This window comes from Rhinatrema bivittatum, chromosome 15, assembly GCF_901001135.1.
Source record: "Rhinatrema bivittatum chromosome 15, aRhiBiv1.1, whole genome shotgun sequence".
NCBI classification, from domain to species: Eukaryota; Metazoa; Chordata; class Amphibia; order Gymnophiona; family Rhinatrematidae; genus Rhinatrema; species Rhinatrema bivittatum.
The window spans coordinates 43553945-43575251 of NC_042629.1; the positions used below are offsets into that span (position 1 = coordinate 43553945).

Here is a 21307-nt window from a genome sequence, read left to right on the forward strand (position 1 = left end):
GTTCCACTAAGAGAGAGGTGTGGGTCCCACCAGCATTTTGGGTCATGGCCTTTAAACCAGGAACAGCCTTTTAACAATGAAGAAGGATAAACCAATCCTCTGGAACCCAGATCCCAAGGGCAGCCTACCAAGTGGGTCCGATTGGTTGGAACAAGAAATCTGAAGAAGCTAAGAAAGGTCTGGAGGAGCACTTAATGCATTTTTTTTTTCCATTTTCGTGTTTGGCTCTAATTGTGTTTATTGTATATCTGTCCACGGTCATATGAAAGTGCACGGCTAGCTGTATGGTGGGTGAGGAGGAGGCAGCTCCGACTTTTAGAAGCTGTGACCACCAAGGTTTCAGCAAGGCTGGTGGTCTCTTTGTCTTCTGCTTCTCCGCTAGAATTAGGCTCTTGAACTCCAAAGCCCACCCACATCAACACACTTTGAACTGTATGCAAAGGTCATTCCTTATGTAAATTATAGTAGGATGCCCAAAAGAGATGACCCTTCAATAATAAACTAGTCTTGCATTGATGTTAGTGCTATTATACTGTAGGTTATTAAAGTCACCGAAGGGAGAGTAAATAACACTCAATGAGTCTGTACGAGCTGGTGGCCCCACAGAAGTGGCAGCATCACCTCCAATGTTCTTTTGCCCTTCATGAAGTCAGACTGATAGCATAAAACCCCTAGAAATGAGAAGTAGAGTCAAATTAGGCACCTCTACCATGGGGGAGACTCTGGGAGGGGAGCAGGGTAGAGGAAGGCTGAACATGTGGAGGTTTATCAGTTCCATGTCACAGGGGAGAGGGTGAGAAAATTCCAGTTGTTGCCGTTTTAACTTCTTTTAGTAATTTTTTCAAGCCACATGGCACATAGCAACAATATAATAATGATAACGTTCCAGCAACAGTATAATAATGAAAACAGCAATGTTCAAAGATTTTATTGGAAGCAATGCAGGTAAAACGGGGGAGGGGTTTTTTACATGGGTAGAATGGCTGAACCTGTCTCGGTGGACTTTCAGCCGGTTAGAAGAAGGCACGTACTCTCTCCACACACATAACGTTAAGCTTGCTACAAAGGGGCATTCTAGAGACACGGCTGGCAACCGCACACAAACCTTTATTTCATTTTCTAAAGATGCGCGTGTGCAGTCAACCCGTGCACTCTGCACCACCGTTTAGATGGTGCAAGCGCATGCCCGCATTTTTCATCTGCATAACAAGCTGATATTCACACACAAGGATTGTGGCAGTTGATGCAGTAAGTGCCTAAGGTGCCCTACAGAAAATTGTCTATGTCAAATCGTCCAAATTAAAAAGTGATGTGTAAGTGGAGCAATTCATACAAAAAGTAAAGAGACAATAGTTTAAAAGGATCTTATATGTACGGCACCTCAGGCCTTACTACAGAAGTAAATGGTCTATAGAGTACAAAGAGGAGTTTTCCCTAGTTGGAAGGTTTCTGGAGATGTGCACATATGTTAAGTGACATGGAGATGGATGGTGTTTATAAGAGATTTTTCAACAAGCACTTGAGAGGAGCTAACCAGAGTCTGTGGTCTGAGAGAGTGGCCTGCAGCTATTTAAGAACCAGAGACTCCCACGAGTCAAGAAGCCTGTAGTGCTGAGGCTGAGACCTGTAGCCTTGATGGGAGAGTGAGATGTTTTCCTGCTTCCAGAGAAGAGTTGAGAGTGAAAAATTCCCAAGAAAGTTTTAAAAGTGAGCAAAAATCCATCAGTAGTCTGGGATTTTACTGTTCTGCCTTGGGGAGCCCACAGCTTGGGACAGCGGTGTCAGGAAAGGAAAATTCAGTGCTGCATCAAAGCTCCTGAGGCGTAAAGGATCTTGGTGGGCTTGGACTGGTGAAGCCCTGACAAGAAGATAAATTGTGAAGGAAAGAGAAACTGTGAATACTGACTAACCTATGCGACTTCTGTGTAGACTGGAAGTGGAAAGCAACTATACTTTTGTTCTGGCCTAGTGCTACTGAAGCTGTTTTTCCTACTGTTTTTTATGTATTTAGTTGATTTATTCTGCTCTTCCTAGACTTTATTTCCTTTTTGGACCTTGAATAAATTCTCTGTTTTGGAACAACCATTTGGTGTGGACTCTGTATTTTATTTTGTTTACTGTAAGTCCTCCTAGCTTGTGTAGGTCCCCACTAGACTAAACTCAGGTTTAATCTGTTCCAGGGCTGCAGAAGGGTGTTTTCCCACGCCTGCGGCTGCCAAAGGTGACCCCTGACAAAAGGAGAGTTACATATATATTTCTGTATATAAAATTCACTCAAAAAGACAGACCAATAAAAAAACCACAAATGGTCCATTAGTCGCTATCTTACACAAAGGGGTAGGTTTTTAAAGAAGCGCGCACGGAGTACATTTGTGCGCGCTACCCGGCACGCACAAATGTACACCCGATTTTCTAACATGCGGTGCCGCCGCGCGCATGTTATAAAATCCGGGGTCAGCGCGCACAAGGGGGTGCACACTTGTGCACCTTGCGTGCGCTGACCCCAAGGGGAGCCCCAATGGCTTTCCCCATTCCCTCCAAGGCTGCTCCGAAATCGAAGCGGCCTCGGAGGGAACTTTTCTTCCGCTCCCCCCACCTTCCCCTCCCTTCCCCTATCTAACCCACCCTCAACCCTACCTAAATCCCCCCCTACCTTGTTTTACTTATTTACGCCTGTCTCTGGCAGGCATATCTTGCGCGCGCCGGCTGGCTGCTGGTGCGCCATCCCCTGGTACAGCCACTGTGCCGGAGGCCTCAGTCCCGCCTCCAGATCGGCACCGCACCCACGACCCCGCCCCCTTCCCGCCCCTTTTTCAATGCCCCAGGACATACGCATGCCCCGGGGCTTGCGCGCACCACCGAGCCTATGCAAAATAGGCTCGGCGCACGCTGGGACAAGTTTTCGGAGTTACGCGTGTAACCCTTTGAAAATCTGCCCCATTCTGTATGTGTCTATCTTTTTCTATTGGAGAAAATGAGCTGTAAACAGAGCAACAGAAATGAAAGAGAGGGTGGCATTGTATGCAAATGTATCTTATGCATATTCACTGTGGAAATCCTGAAAACCAGACTGGTTTGTGGCTCTTATGGATCGGATTTGGGGACCTATGTTCTAGTGGATGGAAACAGTAGGTGACATATAAGAGGGGGGGGAACTTTTAAACTACGTAAAAGTGTGAAGTTTTCGGCTACTTTTACCCATAGACTTTCTGCCAATTTTCAAAGAGAAAAATTTCCCTTTGAAAACTGAGTCAGAAAAAGTATGCACACAGAAAGGAAGTATAGAAGAAAAAGGACTGCATGAACTAGGGTTGCCAACTGGCTTCAGCTTTCAGGAGTCCAGTCCTGGTTTTACCCCACTGCACGCGGTGAAACAAAGACATGCAGAGAAAGAGAAAACAGAAGAGAGATTTTTTTTTTCCAACCCTAGAAGCATGGATACCTGGAAGTAAAAACAAAAACTGATACCATTCAAAAAATTTTTTGTTAAGCAAGCATGCAAGTGCCCCGCTGTGTCTGAGGACAAAAAGGCTTACCGTGAATTTTTTGTAGAGTTCATATGTGAGGAGGGGGTTTGGAAGCTCCCTGAAGTACAACTTGCAGAGTGACCCCACACAGTGAATGTCCTGGAGGTAAATTTCTCTCGTCAGGTCTGGACATTGATCTGAGCCAAACTCCTGCCTGAAACAACACAGACAGAGACACAACAGCACTGAAGGAGATGAATTGCTGGCTGCTATCCAAGGCCGCCTCTCTGGGCTAGAATATCCGACCATGACAACAGCTGAGGGACTGCAGGTACAGAAGGAGAACAGATGGGCGCTGTTCAGAGCTACCTCTCTGCCATGCAGGGGTGCATGTTAGAATAATGACAGAAGGACAGTGGTTACCGAAAGAGATCCACTGCTGGATGCAGTCCAGATAGTAATCTCTTTTTGCCAAGGATCAATCACCCAGCAGTGTTGAAGGTTGAGGGATCACTATAGCAAAGGGCCAGATAGAGCCCTTCTACAAATAAAGCTGGCTCCTTGGAAACTTCTTTAGAAGTACTTCTCTGTCACAGAGGGCTATAATAATGAAAATCTGTATCTAGGAGTGCCGAAGAAGATCAGTCATCGGATATTCTCCAGATGTGAATCTCTATCAGAGAGCTTCAGTGAGCAATTACAGTGAAGGCTGAAGGGCACTGATGATGACAGACTTATTATATCTGCCAAGTGAGGAATAATATGCACAGATTCTTTATGGGATCAAAAATCTGTGAAAATCTGATCTGTGCACCTCCGGCATGGCTTGGAGATGTTGCCTCTTGTGTCCATATCCATTCAGAGTGCATGGCCTTCCTCGCTGGGCTGGCAATGGACACCAAATTTAACTAGGCATGCACACCCTCACCAACATTTTTTGGCTAATCCTGGGGTCTTTAATCTCCATCCCTCAGCATTCTGAGATTTACTACTCTTTTCCCCAATACATAGGATTACAAAGTCCACCGTGCTTTGAGACAAGAGATGAATTTAAAGAAATCATGATAAAATGACTCTTGTGTTCAGTCTGATCAATTGTTTGCGCTTATTTATCGCTAGCCAAAGAATTGCCCCCATTACCTTTCTGGTCTAGGATGATGAAGACGGCCCATAATTAAGCCACACAGTATTTTTCCTCCTGAGTAGACAGACTTTTTAACAGGCTCAGTTTGTGTAACTTCCCACAGAAGAGGAATTTGATAGTTACAATAACCTAATACTAATTACTATGATCCTCTGAATCACCACAAATATTTACCTAATCAAGGCAGTTTGAAGTGGGTTGACCACAATGGAATGATGTATTTTCCAGCTGGGGGGCACCTTAGTTCTGACAATGTAATGCCACCTGCTCCACTGAACTCCAAGGAACCTCCTTAGTCTGGTCTGACAACAGAGATTCTTGGAACTCTTAAAGAGCTGGCACCGTATGTAATTGTGTACAGTCTAGCCTATAGAGGCAAGTGGTGTGGGTGTGAGGGCAACTACCTTCAAAAGCAGATAGCACAGTCAAGGTGAGGGTGAATTGGGAGATCAAAGTAAAGCCACTAATGTCATATTGAGGTGGAATTTCACAGCAAACAGAGCAAGAGTCTTTGCTGCTGTCGCTGCTCTTGGATTTTGTACCTTCACTGGGTCTTTCACATGGCTGAACTGAATAGAGACACTAAACCAAGAAGCAGGAGCCATGTTTGAACTGGTCCCTGACATCAGCAGTATAATTAGTAGCAATAGCAAGGCATTTGTATAGCTTTTTCCTCCACAGCACTTTAGCAAGCTTAGCAAGGGATACGTACTTCAAATAAAAGGAAAGGGAATTTTTTAAAATCTAAATGACATCATGAAATGGCCTACTAGCGAAGAGATGGAGGCCATCACTTTGGCAGATTTTTGGCATGCTTGAGATAGTGATAGGAAAAGGGTTGAGAAGCAAGGCAAGAGACTTGGGAGAAGTAGGGAGTTAGTGTTGAGTTGCATAGGGGATTTTGTGTGTGCATATACTTAAACTGAATGAATCTCTACTGAATAGACTGGATGGGCTATTTTGGTCTTTATCTACTCTCACTTACTATCAGGCCGATACAGTACAGTGCGCTCCGGCGTTAACCCGCGTTTGGATGCGCGTTTTCGACGCGCTAACTTTACCCCTTATTTTATTTATTTATTTATTTATTTATTAAGGCTTTTATATACCGAATTTCTTGATACAAATCAAATCAATTCGGTTTACAATGAACTAAGTAGAATATACAATTAACCAATCAACAAGAGATACAGAGCATACAGTTACATTATAACAAGGAAGCCTTAACTTGGAGTAGGAAAATAAAGAAGGGGTGAACGGAGCAATAAATATATAAAGTGCAATAAAATAGAATAAATACTATATACAGTGGAGGGGGCTAGGAGCCAACCTCTCTTTAATGGATATTAGGCATGAGAAATTTGGAAAAGTTTTGTTTACAGAGATGTGTGGTGAACAATTCTAGATCAGGCAATGGAGTTTGTGGTGGGGAAGGCTTGGCTGAACAGCCATGTCTTTAGTTTCTTTTTAAAAGTTGTTAGACAAGTCTCCAGTCTGAGGTCCGGAGGCATGGCGTTCCACATGGAAGGGCCTGCTGTAGAGAATGACCGGTCTCTGATGTTTGCGTGGTGCACTAATTTGATTGTAGGAACGTGTAAAGATCCCTTGTAAGCATCCCTTAAAGGCCTGGCTGTCGAGTGCAGTCTGAGAGGATGAGACAGATCAAGCGGGGTTTGATGGTGGATATTTTTATGAATGATTGTGAGAGATTTATGGAGGATCCGGAAGTTTACTGGGAGCCAGTGGAGATCTTTTAGAATAGGAGAAATATGCTCTCTCCGATTGGTATTTGTCAAAATCCTTGCCGCTGCATTTTGTAGCAGCTGGAGCGGTTTAATGGTAGAGGCTGGAAGACCATGCAGGATGGAGTTGCAATAGTCGATCTTAGAGAACAGAATGGCTTGGAGGACGGATCTGAAATCGTAGTGGAATAGGAGCGGTTTGAGTTTTTTGAGTACTTGTAACTTGTAAAAGCACTCCTTAGTAGTGTGTTTTATAAAATGCTTTAGGTTAAGGTGACTGTCGATTAAGACTCCAAGATCTCTGGCGTGTGATATATGTGGAATATTTTGTGATTGGAGAAGTATGGGACTACCTTCTGGAGTAATTAGTAAGAGTTCGGTTTTAGAAGTGTTGAGCACAAGGTTGAGGCTGGATAAGTAGTGGTTTATAGTTTGTAGATGAGCGTTCCATAACTTGAGTGTTGAGTCCAATGATTTGGATATAGGGATTAAAATTTGAAGGTCATCTGCGTAAATATAAAATTTGAGTTTGAGGTTTGAAAGTAGGTGGCAGAGGGGGAGAATGTAGATATTAAACAGGGTGGGTGATAGGGAGGAGCCCTGGGGGACGCCAAAAGGAGCATTAGTATGAGGTGATTCCATGTTTTTAATTTTTACCTTATAGCCTCTATTACTGAGGAAAGATTCGAACCATCTGAGGGCTGAGCCTGTAATTCCTATGTCTGAGAGTCGGTTTAGGAGGATGTTGTGATTTACCGTATCAAAAGCCGCAGAGATGTCGAGGAGGGCTAAGAGAAATGACTGTCCTTTATCAAAACCAATATATAGTTGATCCAGGAGGGAGGTGAGGAGGGTTTCCGTATTGTGTTCTTTTCGGAAACCATATTGTGACGTGTGAAGTATATTGTGGTCTTCTAGGTAATTTGAAAGTTGCTTATTTACAATTTTCTCCATGATCTTAGATACAAATGGGAGATTTGATATGGGACGGTAATTGTTGAGGTCTTCCGGGTCCAGGTTGGATTTTTTGAGTATGGGTTTGAGCGTGGCCAATTTGAGTGCGTCCGGGAATGTTCCTTGTGTAAGGGAACAATTGATGATATCAGCTAGATATTTGGATATGTATTCTGGGATGAGGATCAGTAACTTGGAGGGTATTTGGTCCAGTGGGTGGGTCGAAGGTTTCATTCTTTTTATCAGCGATTCTACCTCTAAGGTGTGGGTTGAATCAAAGGAATCCAATCTTATGTCTGAGTTTGGTAGGAGAACTGTGTCCGGAAGAGTAGGATTTGTGTTGACAGGTAATCTGGCCAGGGTATTGGTGATTTTATTTTGAAAGAATAAGGCCAGGTCATTGGCCTTTGATTGAGCTGTATCGTCAGGGATGTTAGGAAGAGCTGTTTTGGTCAGTTCCGAAACATAGGAGAAGAGGGCCCTCGCATCATACAGCATATCGTGGATGCGGTGAGCATAGAAATCTCTTTTTGTTCGAAGTATTGCTGATCTGTACTGGTGGAGAGTAGTTTTGTATATGGAAAGAGTGAGGGGATTAGAGTTCTTCCTCCATTCTTTTTCTTTCCGTCTTAGATTTTGCTTCTGAGTGCGGAGTTCATTAGAGAACCACGGTTGCTTATTTTTATGGGAGGGGTTTATAATTTTTTTTGACATTGGGCATAGTTCGTTAGCTATCATTTCAGTGATGTTTTGCCATGAGGTGATAGCTGAATTGGGATTTGAAAGATCCAAGTTTGGGAGATTTCTGATCAGGGATTTGCCAAGATCTTCTGAAGAACAAGTTTTCCTGTAGTATAGAGTTGTAGGCTGATGAGGTGTGGTCAATCCTGTCAATGACCTGAAGGTGGAGTTGATCATAAAATGATCTGACCATGGGACTGGAAGGCATAAGGGGGGTGAGAGTGGGGAAAGATTAGAATTTGTGAAGATAAGATCAAGAGTGTGACCCGCTTTATGTGTTGGTTGGTTAATGTGCTGTTTGAAGCCCATGTCCGAAAGTGCTGATAGGAAAGCATCACAGTTGGTCGATCGAGGACTAGCATCAATGTGGAGGTTAAAATCTCCAATGATTATGGCAGGAGAGTCTAGTTTTAGGTATTTGGCTATAACCTCTATCATGGGAGAGGCATCTTGATCTAAAAGTCCAGGAGGTGCGTAGGTGAGTAGGATTTGAAGTGACTTCGATTTGAATAAGCCTACCTCAAGTTTGGGTATAGTATAGATAGGTTGTTGCTTGAGGTTAAAAAGTTTTTTTGCAGCTATAAGGAGACCTCCTCCTTTCTTTTTCTTTCTGGGTAAGGAGAAGACATCATATGTTTGTGTAGGCAATTGATTTATTAGGACTGTGTCTGAGGATTTTAACCAGGTCTCTGTGATGGCACAGATGTCTGGTTTAGTATCTAGCAGGTGGTCATTAAGGATGTGGGTTTTTTTTGTGATTGATTGGGCATTGAAGAGTGATAAGGTGAATAGAGCCAAACCAAGTAATTGTGTGACTGGTGAGATCATTACCGGAGTTAGATTTCTACGGGTTATAGGTTGATATCTTAGTGTAGGCTTCATCTTGGAGAAGGAGTAGTGATGTAATATATGTATTGGGTGTCCTTGCAACATGGTTGTATGAGGGAGATGACTTTGATGGTGTAGTCAGAATCAGGTGTCCTATGACGTTATGGCGGTAATAGATTGTGGAAATGTTCTTTAAGGAGGTCTGAATGATATGTTTGGTTGTGTAATCTTTTGCTAGATGAATGCTGAGGCTGTTGGTTGACTGCTGAATTGGCTGGTTGGATGCTGAGGTGGTTGAATGCTGAGGCTGTTGAATGCTGAGACAGTGGGTTGAATGCTGAGGCTGTTGGATGCTGAGACAGTGGGTTGAATGCTGAGGCTGTTGAATGCTGAGACAGTGGGTTGAATGCTGAGGCTGTTGAATGCTGAGGCTGTTGAATGCTGAGACAGTGGGTTGAATGCTGAGGCTGTTGAATGCTGAGGCTGTTGAATGCTGAGGCTGTTGAATGCTGAGGCTGTTGAATGCTGAGACAGTGGGTTGAATGCTGAGGCTGTTGAATGCTGAGGCTGTTGAATGCTGAGGCTGTTGAATGCTGAGGCTGTTGAATGCTGAGACAGTGGGTTGAATGCTGAGGCTGTTGAATGCTGAGGCTGCTGGTTGGATGCTGAGATAGTGGGTTGAATTGAATGATGAGTGGATGCTGGATGAGTTCTAGTGCAGTATTGGTGTGATGCAGCTCGGGGAAGCGATGTTCGAAACGAAGGGGCGAAACAAAGGGGCAGGCCCCTTTGTCGCGCTCCTTCGTGCGCGCGACGCCCGGCGCGCGGCGCCAGGAGAGTGGTGGTTTAAATAGCCCGCCGGTCGCGCCTCTGACGTCACCGCCGCGACTTTTTCGTGGGTGGTCCGGGGCGAGGGCTCGCGGCTCTGCTGGGGGCCTGCTAGAGGCGAGGGCTCGTGCTTCGGGTCGAGGCTGTGCGAGATCGGCGTTACTTAGCTCCGATGGCGGCTGGCTGGAGGCAGAGACTCGCGGTCTCTCAGGTAAGTGGATGCTGGAGCGACGGGCCGGCGATCGGCGAGGGAGCCCGATCGGGGTGAGCGGAACAAGAGGCCTTACCCCGACGGGCTTCAGCGCCGATCGCGCAGGCCTAGTTCACCGCTGGAGCCCCGTGGAAGATAAAGGAGGATTGAGCAGAGAGTGGTGGTTTAAATAGCCCGCCGGTCGCGCCTCTGACGTCACCGCCGCGACTTTTTCGTGGGTGGTCCGGGGCGAGGGCTCGCGGCTCTGCTGGGGGCCTGCTAGAGGCGAGGGCTCGTGCTTCGGGTCGAGGCTGTGCGAGATCGGCGTTACTTAGCTCCGATGGCGGCTGGCTGGAGGCAGAGACTCGCGGTCTCTCAGGTAAGTGGATGCTGGAGCGACGGGCCGGCGATCGGCGAGGGAGCCCGATCGGGGTGAGCGGAACAAGAGGCCTTACCCCGACGGGCTTCAGCGCCGATCGCGCAGGCCTAGTTCACCGCTGGAGCCCCGTGGAAGATAAAGGAGGATTGAGCAGAGAGTGGTGGTTTAAATAGCCCGCCGGTCGCGCCTCTGACGTCACCGCCGCGACTTTTTCGTGGGTGGTCCGGGGCGAGGGCTCGCGGCTCTGCTGGGGGCCTGCTAGAGGCGAGGGCTCGTGCTTCGGGTCGAGGCTGTGCGAGATCGGCGTTACTTAGCTCCGATGGCGGCTGGCTGGAGGCAGAGACTCGCGGTCTCTCAGGTAAGTGGATGCTGGAGCGACGGGCCGGCGATCGGCGAGGGAGCCCGATCGGGGTGAGCGGAACAAGAGGCCTTACCCCGACGGGCTTCAGCGCCGATCGCGCAGGCCTAGTTCACCGCTGGAGCCCCGTGGAAGATATTCAGTAAGGGGTAATAGCGTGTCGAAAACGCGCGTCCAACCCTCCCGAAACTAATAGCGCCAGCAACATGCAAATGCATGTTGATGGCCCTATTAGTTATTCCCATGTGATACAGTAAGTAAAATGTGCAGCCAAGCCGCACATTTTACTTTCAGAAATTAACGCCAACCCAAAGGTAGGCATTAATTTCTGCCAGCACTGCTTTTCTGTACACCCTCTGACTTAATATCATGGCGATATTAAGTCAGAGGTCCCAAAAGTAAAAAATAATTTAAAAAAAAAAAATTTTGAATCAGCCCGCGGCTGGCGGGTTGAAAACCGGACGCTCAATATTTCCGGCGTCCGGTTTCCAAACCCGTGGCTGTCAGTGGGTTTGAGAACTGACGCCGGCAAAATTGAGCGTCGGCTGTCAAACCCGCTGACAGCCGCCGCAGCGCCTTTTACCGCGGGCCCTAATTAGCATATTTTTATTTACTAGATCACACGCCCAGGACACTGGCCTATGCGCTCTCCCGCGTTTCTTTCTGTATCGGCCTGTATGCTACTGTGTAATTAAGTTGCTTCTGCAAGTGGAATTTTCAGACCAACCTGTGTTGGGACCGAGATTGACACTGGGATTGGCATCTTTACTTATGCAATCAGCGCGTCACACTGTACCTCTACGCTGAACCATGCTCCCAGTACCTCCCAGGCAGCCTGCCCATTACCTCAGTTTTTGTATGTTTGATGTCACGCCAGAGAGCCGGTAGATGCCATCCACGACGCCATGAGTCTCAATAAACTCCGCACAGCTCTTCAGTACATGGGGAACTAAAAAAAGAACCCAACAGAAAGATGACAGTCAGCAAACACAAAGATGGAGTACAATGCAGAATAAGAAAAAGTGTATTTCTAAGATGTGAATAATTATCCTTAAATAGTAACTGTGCTGAGCCCTGAGGATAACACAGATGGCACAGGGATAGGAAATGAAAGAGCAAGCATTACCTTTCCAGAGTAGATAATGCTTGCTAACCTGAGATCTATGCTGAAGTGTTGCTCTGGTACTAAATGTCACGAGACTTCAAGTGCAGATCATTTCCCAGTCGTGTTAACTGACAGAGCAATCATAAAGTTATTCTGCAAACAGTTTCTCCAGGAAATTTGTAAAAACTTCAAACCATTTTAAATGTGAGGAGAAGAGATTGCAACACTTTGGGCTTTGCATAGTGCTACCTTCAGCATTTATTACATATGATCTGGATTCTTTATGGGCTATGATACCTTTCATTGGGCCAATATGAGATTTATCCAAAAGTGATGTGCATGAGATTTTGAAACCGCATGCGCCACATCTTCAGATGTCATATGTAGGGCTTCCTAAAATGGCAGTGCTTCGGAAGACCACCACATTTCTACTCAACTCTCTGTAATCCACTGCTCTACGCATCAACTTCTCCCAGCAGAAAACTTTGTGCTATCCAGAGGACTTCGTCTCTCTATCAATGTGGCTACTAGGACTCTGCTCCAGGAATGGTCATGACAGTGCAGGGAGTCTTATACACACCAGACTGCTGTAGCCACCCTACACGATGTCTCGCCATGTGAAGACCAGGAAGCAGGCCAGGCAAGAACGTATCACGCAAGGCCTTGCCCACCCAGCTGCCTTCAACCCATCAATTCACAAACTTTACAATAGCAAACCTCCCCTCACTCATACCAAAGCCATCAAGACTTCTCTCTTCAGACACATGCCTTCTCCTGCTCCCACTATAACTGCTGGCTATGTGAAGTAGCACATTTGGGGCTCTCCTTGCTACCATTTCTTATTGTTTGCCACTATGCTTTGTCCCTTATTTTGGCTCCAGTATCTCACTTTCTCTGTTTACAGTTTTCCTGTTAATGGCTGCAATGAACTGTCCACAGAAGCTTTAGAGCTGGAGTCTCAAACTGCTACACAGAGGTCCTTTCATCAAGAGATGTCTGCAATGAATATTCATGAGACTTATTTGCACACAATGGCTCTACGTTTTGGTCAGTTTTCATATTTTCGTTGCTCTGTGGCCAGTGGGAACCCAAGTTGAAGACCTCTTTTATTAGAGCAGGAGAAAAGATACTGGGGCCCCTGTCCCTGCTTTGAAGCAGCGTAGCCAGCCAGGGAGAGAGTAAGACTCCACTCCAGCCATGAGGAGACGGGACAGAAAATGCCCAGCCCTAAAACAAAGATGCTCTGGAGATATTCTGCAAGAAATGGGAGAAAAGAAATTCACAGAATTCCTGCAGCTTCAAAGAAAATGTTCTAGAGTTTCCTCTGAGCTGACTGTTCATCATCTAAGTGAGTCACGTTTACCAGGAAAGCACAAAGGAAAAAAAAAAAAGAGAACATTAAATTGAATTTGCTAATAACATATATTTTGCATGACAAATCTGACTTTTGCTCTAAAAAATATTATTGTGTGTTCCTCCTACAGCCAAAACGCCCCTCTCTCGGTGTGCTGCATTTGCAAATCTGCCCGCTGCATCAGCACTACAGAGAACCCCTGCTAACTACATCTGGAGTACAGTACAGTAACCAAAGTCAGAGACCCCCTGCATCTCAGCTACACTGCACATAGGTCCAAAAGAGGTAAAAATGTACTTTATTTAAAAGCTATTTACCCCTGTAGCTATGGTGCTTGCATGTGCCAAGAGCCATTATTTCTTTCCCCACCCCTACTGGGGACCCCAGGTGCTGCCAGATGCTCCCTTGTAGGGCCCAGCAGGAGCCAAATGGCTATCGGGAAGCTAGACCCAAATCTACCCCAACATACAGACAAAAATAAGTCTAAAGTTCAAATGTTCACATAACTTTTGGGATCAGCTGTGTTGAAGTGCCTGCCTTAGAAGGGCTTTCAAGCACTTCTGGCTAATGCATGGAAAATGTATTCTTGTAGTTGTTCTGTTCTTTCCGTAGGGATTTATTCCCTACTGCAGCACCTGGAGCTACAAATGAAACCTGTCAGTAAACAGTCCCATTTATAGTCAGGCTCAGAAGCGACCACCAACTTATTCAGTAATCACTAGCAAGTCATTCTGGTACACTCCAGCATGCCTTAGTGTATGCTAATGGTGCATCTGCACAAACCAGTGCTTGGACAGCGAGTGTTTTGTGTACCACAATGGGAATGATAACGACTGACTGCGCAAGACAAATATCTTGCACGCTGCTCATTGTTCATAGCAAAATGGATACTGGTGAAGCAAGAACACAGACAGACTCATGCCAGAGACTCATGCCACAAATCACCCATTTCAATGGAGTCTTATTTATTAATACTAAAATGAGTCAATTCTACTGGCCTGGGAGATCCTGACTTCTTTAGATCTAAAAAGCTATGTAGGGTCAGGCCTGAAAGGGTGGCAGGCACCATGGTGGTGGGTCTGTGATTACCCAGCACTCAATATCCAGAAATGAGTAGAAAAAAGATGTGACTAAGGCTATTGAAATCATACATTTTGGCCTAAAAACCCATACAGCTGAATATCGTAGAAAGAGTAGAGGTGGTGATGGTCCAGAGAAGAGCAACAACAGTATAATGGTGAGTTTGCATCAAAAGCCCTATGAGATGAGACTTAAGGACTTCTATCTAACTATCTATTTATCTATCTAAATCTATATCTATCTATCTATCTATCTATCTATCTATATATATATATATATATATATATATATATATATAGGAAAGCTCTGTGTGTGTGTGGGGGGGGGGGGACATAAGAAGGGCATTCAAATACCTTAAGAGAGCATAAATCTGCTATCTGTAAATTGTTCATCCTCTATGGGGGGTGGGAGGGTAAAAGTATGTGCATAGTTCCATAAGATGCATACTTTTAACCCTCACTGTACTGGAGGCATTCCCAGGGCAGGGTTAGGTCAGGGGAAAAAAATATGAGTACAAAAAAAGCAGGTGTGAATCTCTGGGACATTTTTCAAAGTAAAATTACACTTTTTTTTTCCTTTGAAAACTGGTGTAAAGACCACAGGTAAAGAATCCCTACACACTTTGCAGCTGTGGGAAGTCTGAAAATTGCCTCCTTAAGGCATGAATAATGCACAAGAAATAAATATTTTTCAATGAAAAGAACATTTTAGAACAGAAGGTCCTGGAAGATTCAAAGGCGGTAGACTCAGGGCTTAATTGTAGACAAAAAGTGAGTTGGAGGGGAGTCTACAAAACCTCAAGGCCCACGTCGCTGCTCTTGTCTCAGGGTATTGCTCATAAGTTTCAAACTTGTGTTAAATCAATCCTTTTTTTTTTTTTTTTTTAATTGGGTTTTTTTTGGCTCTGCAGCATCTACTTCAGTATCGCCCTTCTTCCTCCTGTTCCTTGTATAAGAGGAGAGGAGAGGAGAGGAGGGACAAGAGGAGAGAAGGGGCAGGGTTAGGGAGTAGAGTGGCTGTTCTCTGTGCTCCAGGCTCACCCTCTTGTCTCCTCTTCCCTGCAGGCTGCCTGAAGGGGAAAGGTTAAGAACATAAGAAATTACCATACTGGGTCAGACCAAGGGTCTATCAAGCCCAGCATCCTGTCTGCAACAGTGGTCAATCGAGACTACACATACCTAGCAAGTACCCAAACACTAAAGATCCCATGCTACTGATGCCAGTAATAGCAGTGCTATTCCCTAAGTCAACTGTCTCTTTAAGTCTGAAAAGAAGTGTTCCAGGATGAACCCTCGGAATTAAGCTCTGGGTAGACTAAACAGTAATAATAGAAATTATTTCTGCACAGAAAAGGAGGTGGATAGATGCCTGGAATAGCCTTCCAGTGGATGTAGTGGAGGCAAAAACAGTCCCAGAATTCAAGAAAGCCCAGGATAAGCACAGAGTAGTCCTAGTTGTGAAGACGTGAAGGGAACATCAGAGATGAATTGTTGTCTGTGGCATTGTAACAGGAAGTAATTTGGACAGACCAGATAGGTCTTATATGCTGTTATATGCTACATTTCTATGTTATGAACTTAGAAAAATGCTTTAGCATATATTGGACACATGGTAACAAACACAAAAAGCGGTCGAATTAGCACAAGTGTTTATGTTATGAACTAAAACAGTGAATTGCAAGGAGGTGAAATATTTCCTCCCGCACGGTTTATCATTGACTTTCTACACTCACTCCCTTGCTAGTTCATGTAAATACGGTGATAATGGATGTATTATTATTTCACTCCCTACTAAATTAGCAGCAGCAGATCAGTGTTCACTATATTGCCTGTTGGCTTTGCTGCACTGTACACTCCCGTTCGGTTACTGCTGAAAAGGTGGCACAGATTGGTGGCTGAAGTGGTCTAAAGTCTTTTACTCTGCAGATGCTTCACAGAGGGACCTCACGCAGACCATGGTAAGGATAATAGTAGAGATGGTAAGAATTTGGGGTCTGGGAGGGCAGCTATCCCTTCACTCTGTGAGTACTCTTTACTAGTTATAATATATAATTACATAGGACAAGTATAATGTGAAAAATCCCAGGTCTTATAGCCGGGGGCTGGTTTATTATGCTGCTGGACAAATGATGTCAATTAACATTTTTTAACTTAATACAATTCAGTAAAGAAGATAGATACCCAATGCACAGAAAAACCCCATGAAAATGATCAAAATTATTCATAATTGAAAGATTCTTGTGCTGGAAGTTTTGTTCCAGGGGAACAAAGTTTTTAAATGCCTTCTAGGATCATTAGCTGGTAGAAGTGCAAACGAGATAGTCAATACAATTAAAGAAGAAAGCAAGGACTCAGCTATCGATGCTCTCATCCATCTGGGAACCAATGACCTTGCTACAAATAGCATCCAAACTGTACAGAGAGATTTCCAGAATCTGGGGAAGAAGAATGGCCACTACCCCCCCCCCCCTTTAATCGTTCCTACGTGCACCTGCCCATGTCCTACTGTAAATAAGTTTCATATACTAAATATCCCAAGTGCACATGCCAATTAACCTTGTATACTGGTTCTTTTGTAACGCTGCCTGTTTGACTCTCCTCTCCTCTACTTTGTATATCACCCAGTTAACCCCTCCCCTGTTCATTGTAATTTCCTTTCCTTTCTCAGTTATTTGTAAACCGACATGATGTGTCCTACGAATGCCGGTATAAAAAAGTTTTTAAATAAATAAATGGCAAAACGTATTGCATTTTCAGAAGTGTTACCTGTTCATGGAAAGAGGAAGGAAAGGCTAAGCCATATAGACAACTTCGATACATGGCTCAAAACATGGTATAAGGAAAGTGGTTTTGGATACACTGGAGGCTGGGGCCATGTATGGAGCAGTAAAAGGTTATATGGTAAGGGTGGCCTAAATTTGTCTGTGGCAGGAAAGAGGATGCTAAGCGAGAAATTCCGATCATAAATTATTAGGCATTTAAACTAGAGGGTGGAGGTGGCCACCCCCACCCCTGTGAAACAGGAAGGTGGAAGTGAAAATAACAAAATCAACTCAAAAAATCAGAAAAGGTGACAAGGAAGAGCAGCAAACTATGCTCGTAGTTTGGACACTAAAATCCCAAGATGCAGGCCTTAATGGTGGAGGGAGACTTGAACATTGCTGCTGTTATGGAAACGTGGTTCACTGAGTTTCGTGTTTGGGATGCAGCCATCCCGGGGTACAACTTGTTAAGGAAGGACAGAGAGAACAGAAAAGGGGGAGGGGTAGCTCTCTGTGTCAATAACAATATCCAAGCAACTTAAATGCAAGAGACGTGGGGTAGAGAAGAAGCATTATGGACCGTCCTAAAAAAAAAAAGAAGATGGTGGTGCTTCCATTTACATTGGTGTGGTCTACAAGCCCCCCAACGCAAATGGAAGAACTGGGCAGAGATCTGATCGAAGACATCCAAAAGGTGGGACAGAAGGGAGAAGTGTCGCTCGTTGGAGATTTTAATCTGTCGGATGTGGATTGAAGTATCCCTTCTGCAGAACCTAGGAGAAGTACAGAGATAGTGGATGCCTTTCAAGGAGCTCTGTTCAAATAAATGGTATGGATCCCATGGATTCCACCTAGTGCTCACTAATAGTGATAAAGTCTCTAATGTCCGGGTTGGTGCCCGCCTGAGCACCAGCGATCATCAGACGGTATGGTTTGACATTGTGAACATGATGCAGAGAAGTCACACGAAGACACTAGTTTGGAATTTCAAAAATACAGATTTTGGCAAAGTGGGGGAAATACCTGGAGGGAGATTGGGAGAAAATGGAAAGGTGGAAGAACAGTGGGCCAAATTAAAAGAAGCTATCACAAAGGCAACAAATCTATATGATAGAAGAGTAAGCACAAGCAAGACGAAAAAGAAACCAACTTGGTTTTCAAAGGAGGTGGCTGAAAAAATAAAGGCTAAAAGAACAGCAATCAGGAAGTATAAAGGATCTCAAATAGAGGAACACAAGGAAGAATATCTGGTGAAGCTGATGGAGACGAAGGAAGAAATGAGGAAAGCGAACGATCAAACAGAAGAAAGGATTGCCAAGAGGTAAAGTGAGGTGACAAAACATTTTTTAGATATATCAGAGAAAGAACGGAGGCCCAAAGTGGTAGAGTGAAACTGAAAGGTGAAAGGAGCAATGTGTAGAGAGAGACGAAGAAATGGCAGAAATATTAAACAAATTCTTCAGTTCGGTGTTCACTAAACAAAATACTGGAGAAGGACCCGTTGCTGGTCAGCAAATGGGATGGGGTAGACAAAACTCCATTTACAGAAGAGAATGTATGGGAAGAGCTAGGAAATGTGAAAGCAGACAAGACCGGGTGAGATACATCCCAGGATACTGAGGGAGCTCAGAGATGTGCTGGCAGGTCCGCTGAATGACCCGTTCAATAGATCCCTGGAAACAGGAGTAATGCCGTGTGACTGAGAAGAGCTGTGGTGGTCCCGCTTCACAAGAGGGGTAACAGAGAGGAAGCTGAAAACTGCAGGCCGATTAGCCTCACCTCGTTGGTGGGAAATTTAATGGAGACTTTGCTGAAGGAAAGAATAGTAAACTATCTACAATCTGGTGGGTTACTGTACCCTAGGCAGCATGGATTCGCTAGGGAAAGATCATGTCAGGCAAATCTGATTGATATTTTGATACGGTCCCGCATAGGAGACTTGTGAATAAAATAAGAAGCTTGGGAGTGGGCGCCAAGGTGGTGGCATGGATTGCAAATTGGTTGACGGATAGGAGACATCGTGTAATAGTAAATGGTACCTACTCTGAAGAAAGAACAGTGTAAAGTGGAGTGTCACAGGGTTCAATTTTGGGTCTGGTTCTGTTCAATATCTTTGTGAGAGACATTGCAGAAGGGATAGAAGGTAAAGTTTGTCTATTTGCAGATGATACTAAGATCTGCAACAGAATGGACATACCTGAAGGAGAAGAGAGAAAGAAAAGTGATTTAAGAAAGCTTGAAGAGTGGTCGAAGATTTGGCGGCTGGGTTTCAATGCCAAGAAGTGCAGAGTCGTGCATCTGGCTGTGGTAGTCCAAAAGAGCTGTATGTGATGGGGGATGAAAGACTAATGTGCATGGACAGAGAGAGGGACCTTGGGGTGATAGTGTCTGGTGATCTGAAGGCGACAGGTAAAGCCAGAAGAATGCGAGGCTGCATAGAGCGAGGAATAAACAGCAAAAAAAAAGGAGATAATGCCTTTGTACAGGTTTTTGGTGAAGATTCATCTGGAGTACTGTGTTCAGTTCTAAAGCCCATATCTCAAAAAGGATAGAGACAGGATGAAGGCGTCCAGAGAAGGGCAACCAAAATGGTATGGGGGTCTGTATCGGAAGACTTACGAGGAGAGGCTGAAGGAGGAGAGGAGGTGCAGGGGAGATATGATTCAGACCTTCAGATACCTGAAAGGTTTTAATGGTGCACAAACTTTCAAACCTTTTCCGTTGGAAAGGAAATAGTAGAACTAGGAGTCACAAAATGAAACTTCAGGGGGAACAACTCAGGTCAGGAAATATTTCTTCAGGGAGAGGGTGGTGGATGCCTGGAATGCCATTCCAGAGGAGGTGGTGAGGATGAAAACAGTAAACAAATTCAAGAGGGCATGGGATAAGCACTGTGGATCTCTAGGGATTAGAGGTTGAAAATGCAGAATACGGTGCATGGTGGTAACCTCCATGGAGCTGCAGTTACTACCCTTATTCAGAAGACATGGGGATTACTACCATTAACTAAATTAGCCTTGATGCTTTTGGTGCAACTACAACATCACTCTCTACTTTGTCAGCGGGAGAAAAAAAGGGAATTGGATTCATATGACAGCCTACACTGGGCCCTGAGTTTTACAGATACTGATATGCAGACATCAGAGGAAAAAAAAACAACACAGGACTGCTTCTACAGCCAAGACCAAAAGCAAAGCATGTTTAAACTTCATTGTCTGATTGTAAATATAACTACCCTTAACATAAGGCTTGGGGGTAACCAGCACGGAGCGGCAGTTACTACCATATGAAACTTACTGGACAGATTGGATGGACCATTTAGTCCTTTGTTCTGCCATCATTACTATGTAAATCTAATTTGTTATATCATTATGTATGTTATGCAGAATAAGTTAAAGGGTCTTATTCAACAAAAACTTTTTTTCCATAGGAAGAGAACGGGAAATTGTCTCCTTTTTTTTTTTTTTTTTAGAACATAGAAACATAGAAACATAGAAATGACGGCAGAAGAAGACCAAATGGCCCATCTAGTCTGCCCAGCAAGCTTCACACATATTTTCTCCCATACTTATCTGTTTCTCTTAGCTCTTGGTTCTATTTCCCTTCCACCCCCACCTTTAATGTAGAGAGCAGTGATGGAGCTGCATCCAAGTGAAATATCAAGCTTGATTAGTTAGGGGTAGTAGGGGTAGTAGCCGCCGCAATAAGCAAGCTGCATCCATGCTTATTTGTTTTACCCAGACTATGTTATACAGCCCTTATTGGTTGTTTTTCCTTCTCCCCTGCCGTTGAAGCAGGGAGCTATGCTGGATATGTGTGATGTATCAGTCTTTCTCCCATGCCGTTGAAGCAGAGAGCCATGCTGGATGTGCATCAAAAGTGAAGTATCAGGCACATTTGGTTTGGGGTAGTAACCGCCGTAACAAGCCAGCTACTCCCCGCTTTGTGAGTGCGAACCCTCTTTTCTTCTCCCCTGCCGTTGAAGTTATGCTGGATATGCGTGAAGTATCAGGTTTTCTTCTCCCCTGCCGTTGAAGCAGAGAGCTCTGCTGGATGTGTGAAGTAACAGTTTTTCTTCTCCCCTGCCGTTGAAGCAGAGAACTATGCTGGATATGCATTGAAAGTGAAGTATCAGGCTTATTTGATTTGGGGTAGTAACCGCCGTAACAAGCCAGCTACTCCCCGCTTTGTGAGTGCGAACCCTCTTTTCTTCTCCCCTGCCGTTGAAGTTATGCTGGATATGCGTGAAGTATCAGGTTTTCTTCTCCCCTGCCGTTGAAGCAGAGAGCTCTGCTGGATGTGTGAAGTATCCGTTTTTCTTCTCCCCTGCCGTTGAAGCAGAGAACTATGCTGGATATGCATTGAAAGTGAAGTAT

At 44.7% G+C, this 21307-nt stretch overlaps 1 protein-coding gene across 1 annotated transcript in view; it reads right to left on the reverse strand.

Moving 5' to 3' along the window:
• Positions 1-21307, reverse strand: part of ARHGAP31 (Rho GTPase activating protein 31) — a 148491-nt gene that overhangs the window by 50409 nt on the left and 76775 nt on the right. The window contains 2 exon segments of the mRNA XM_029577962.1: positions 3537-3681; positions 11478-11580. Coding sequence (XP_029433822.1) covers positions 3537-3681; positions 11478-11580 — 248 coding nt within the window.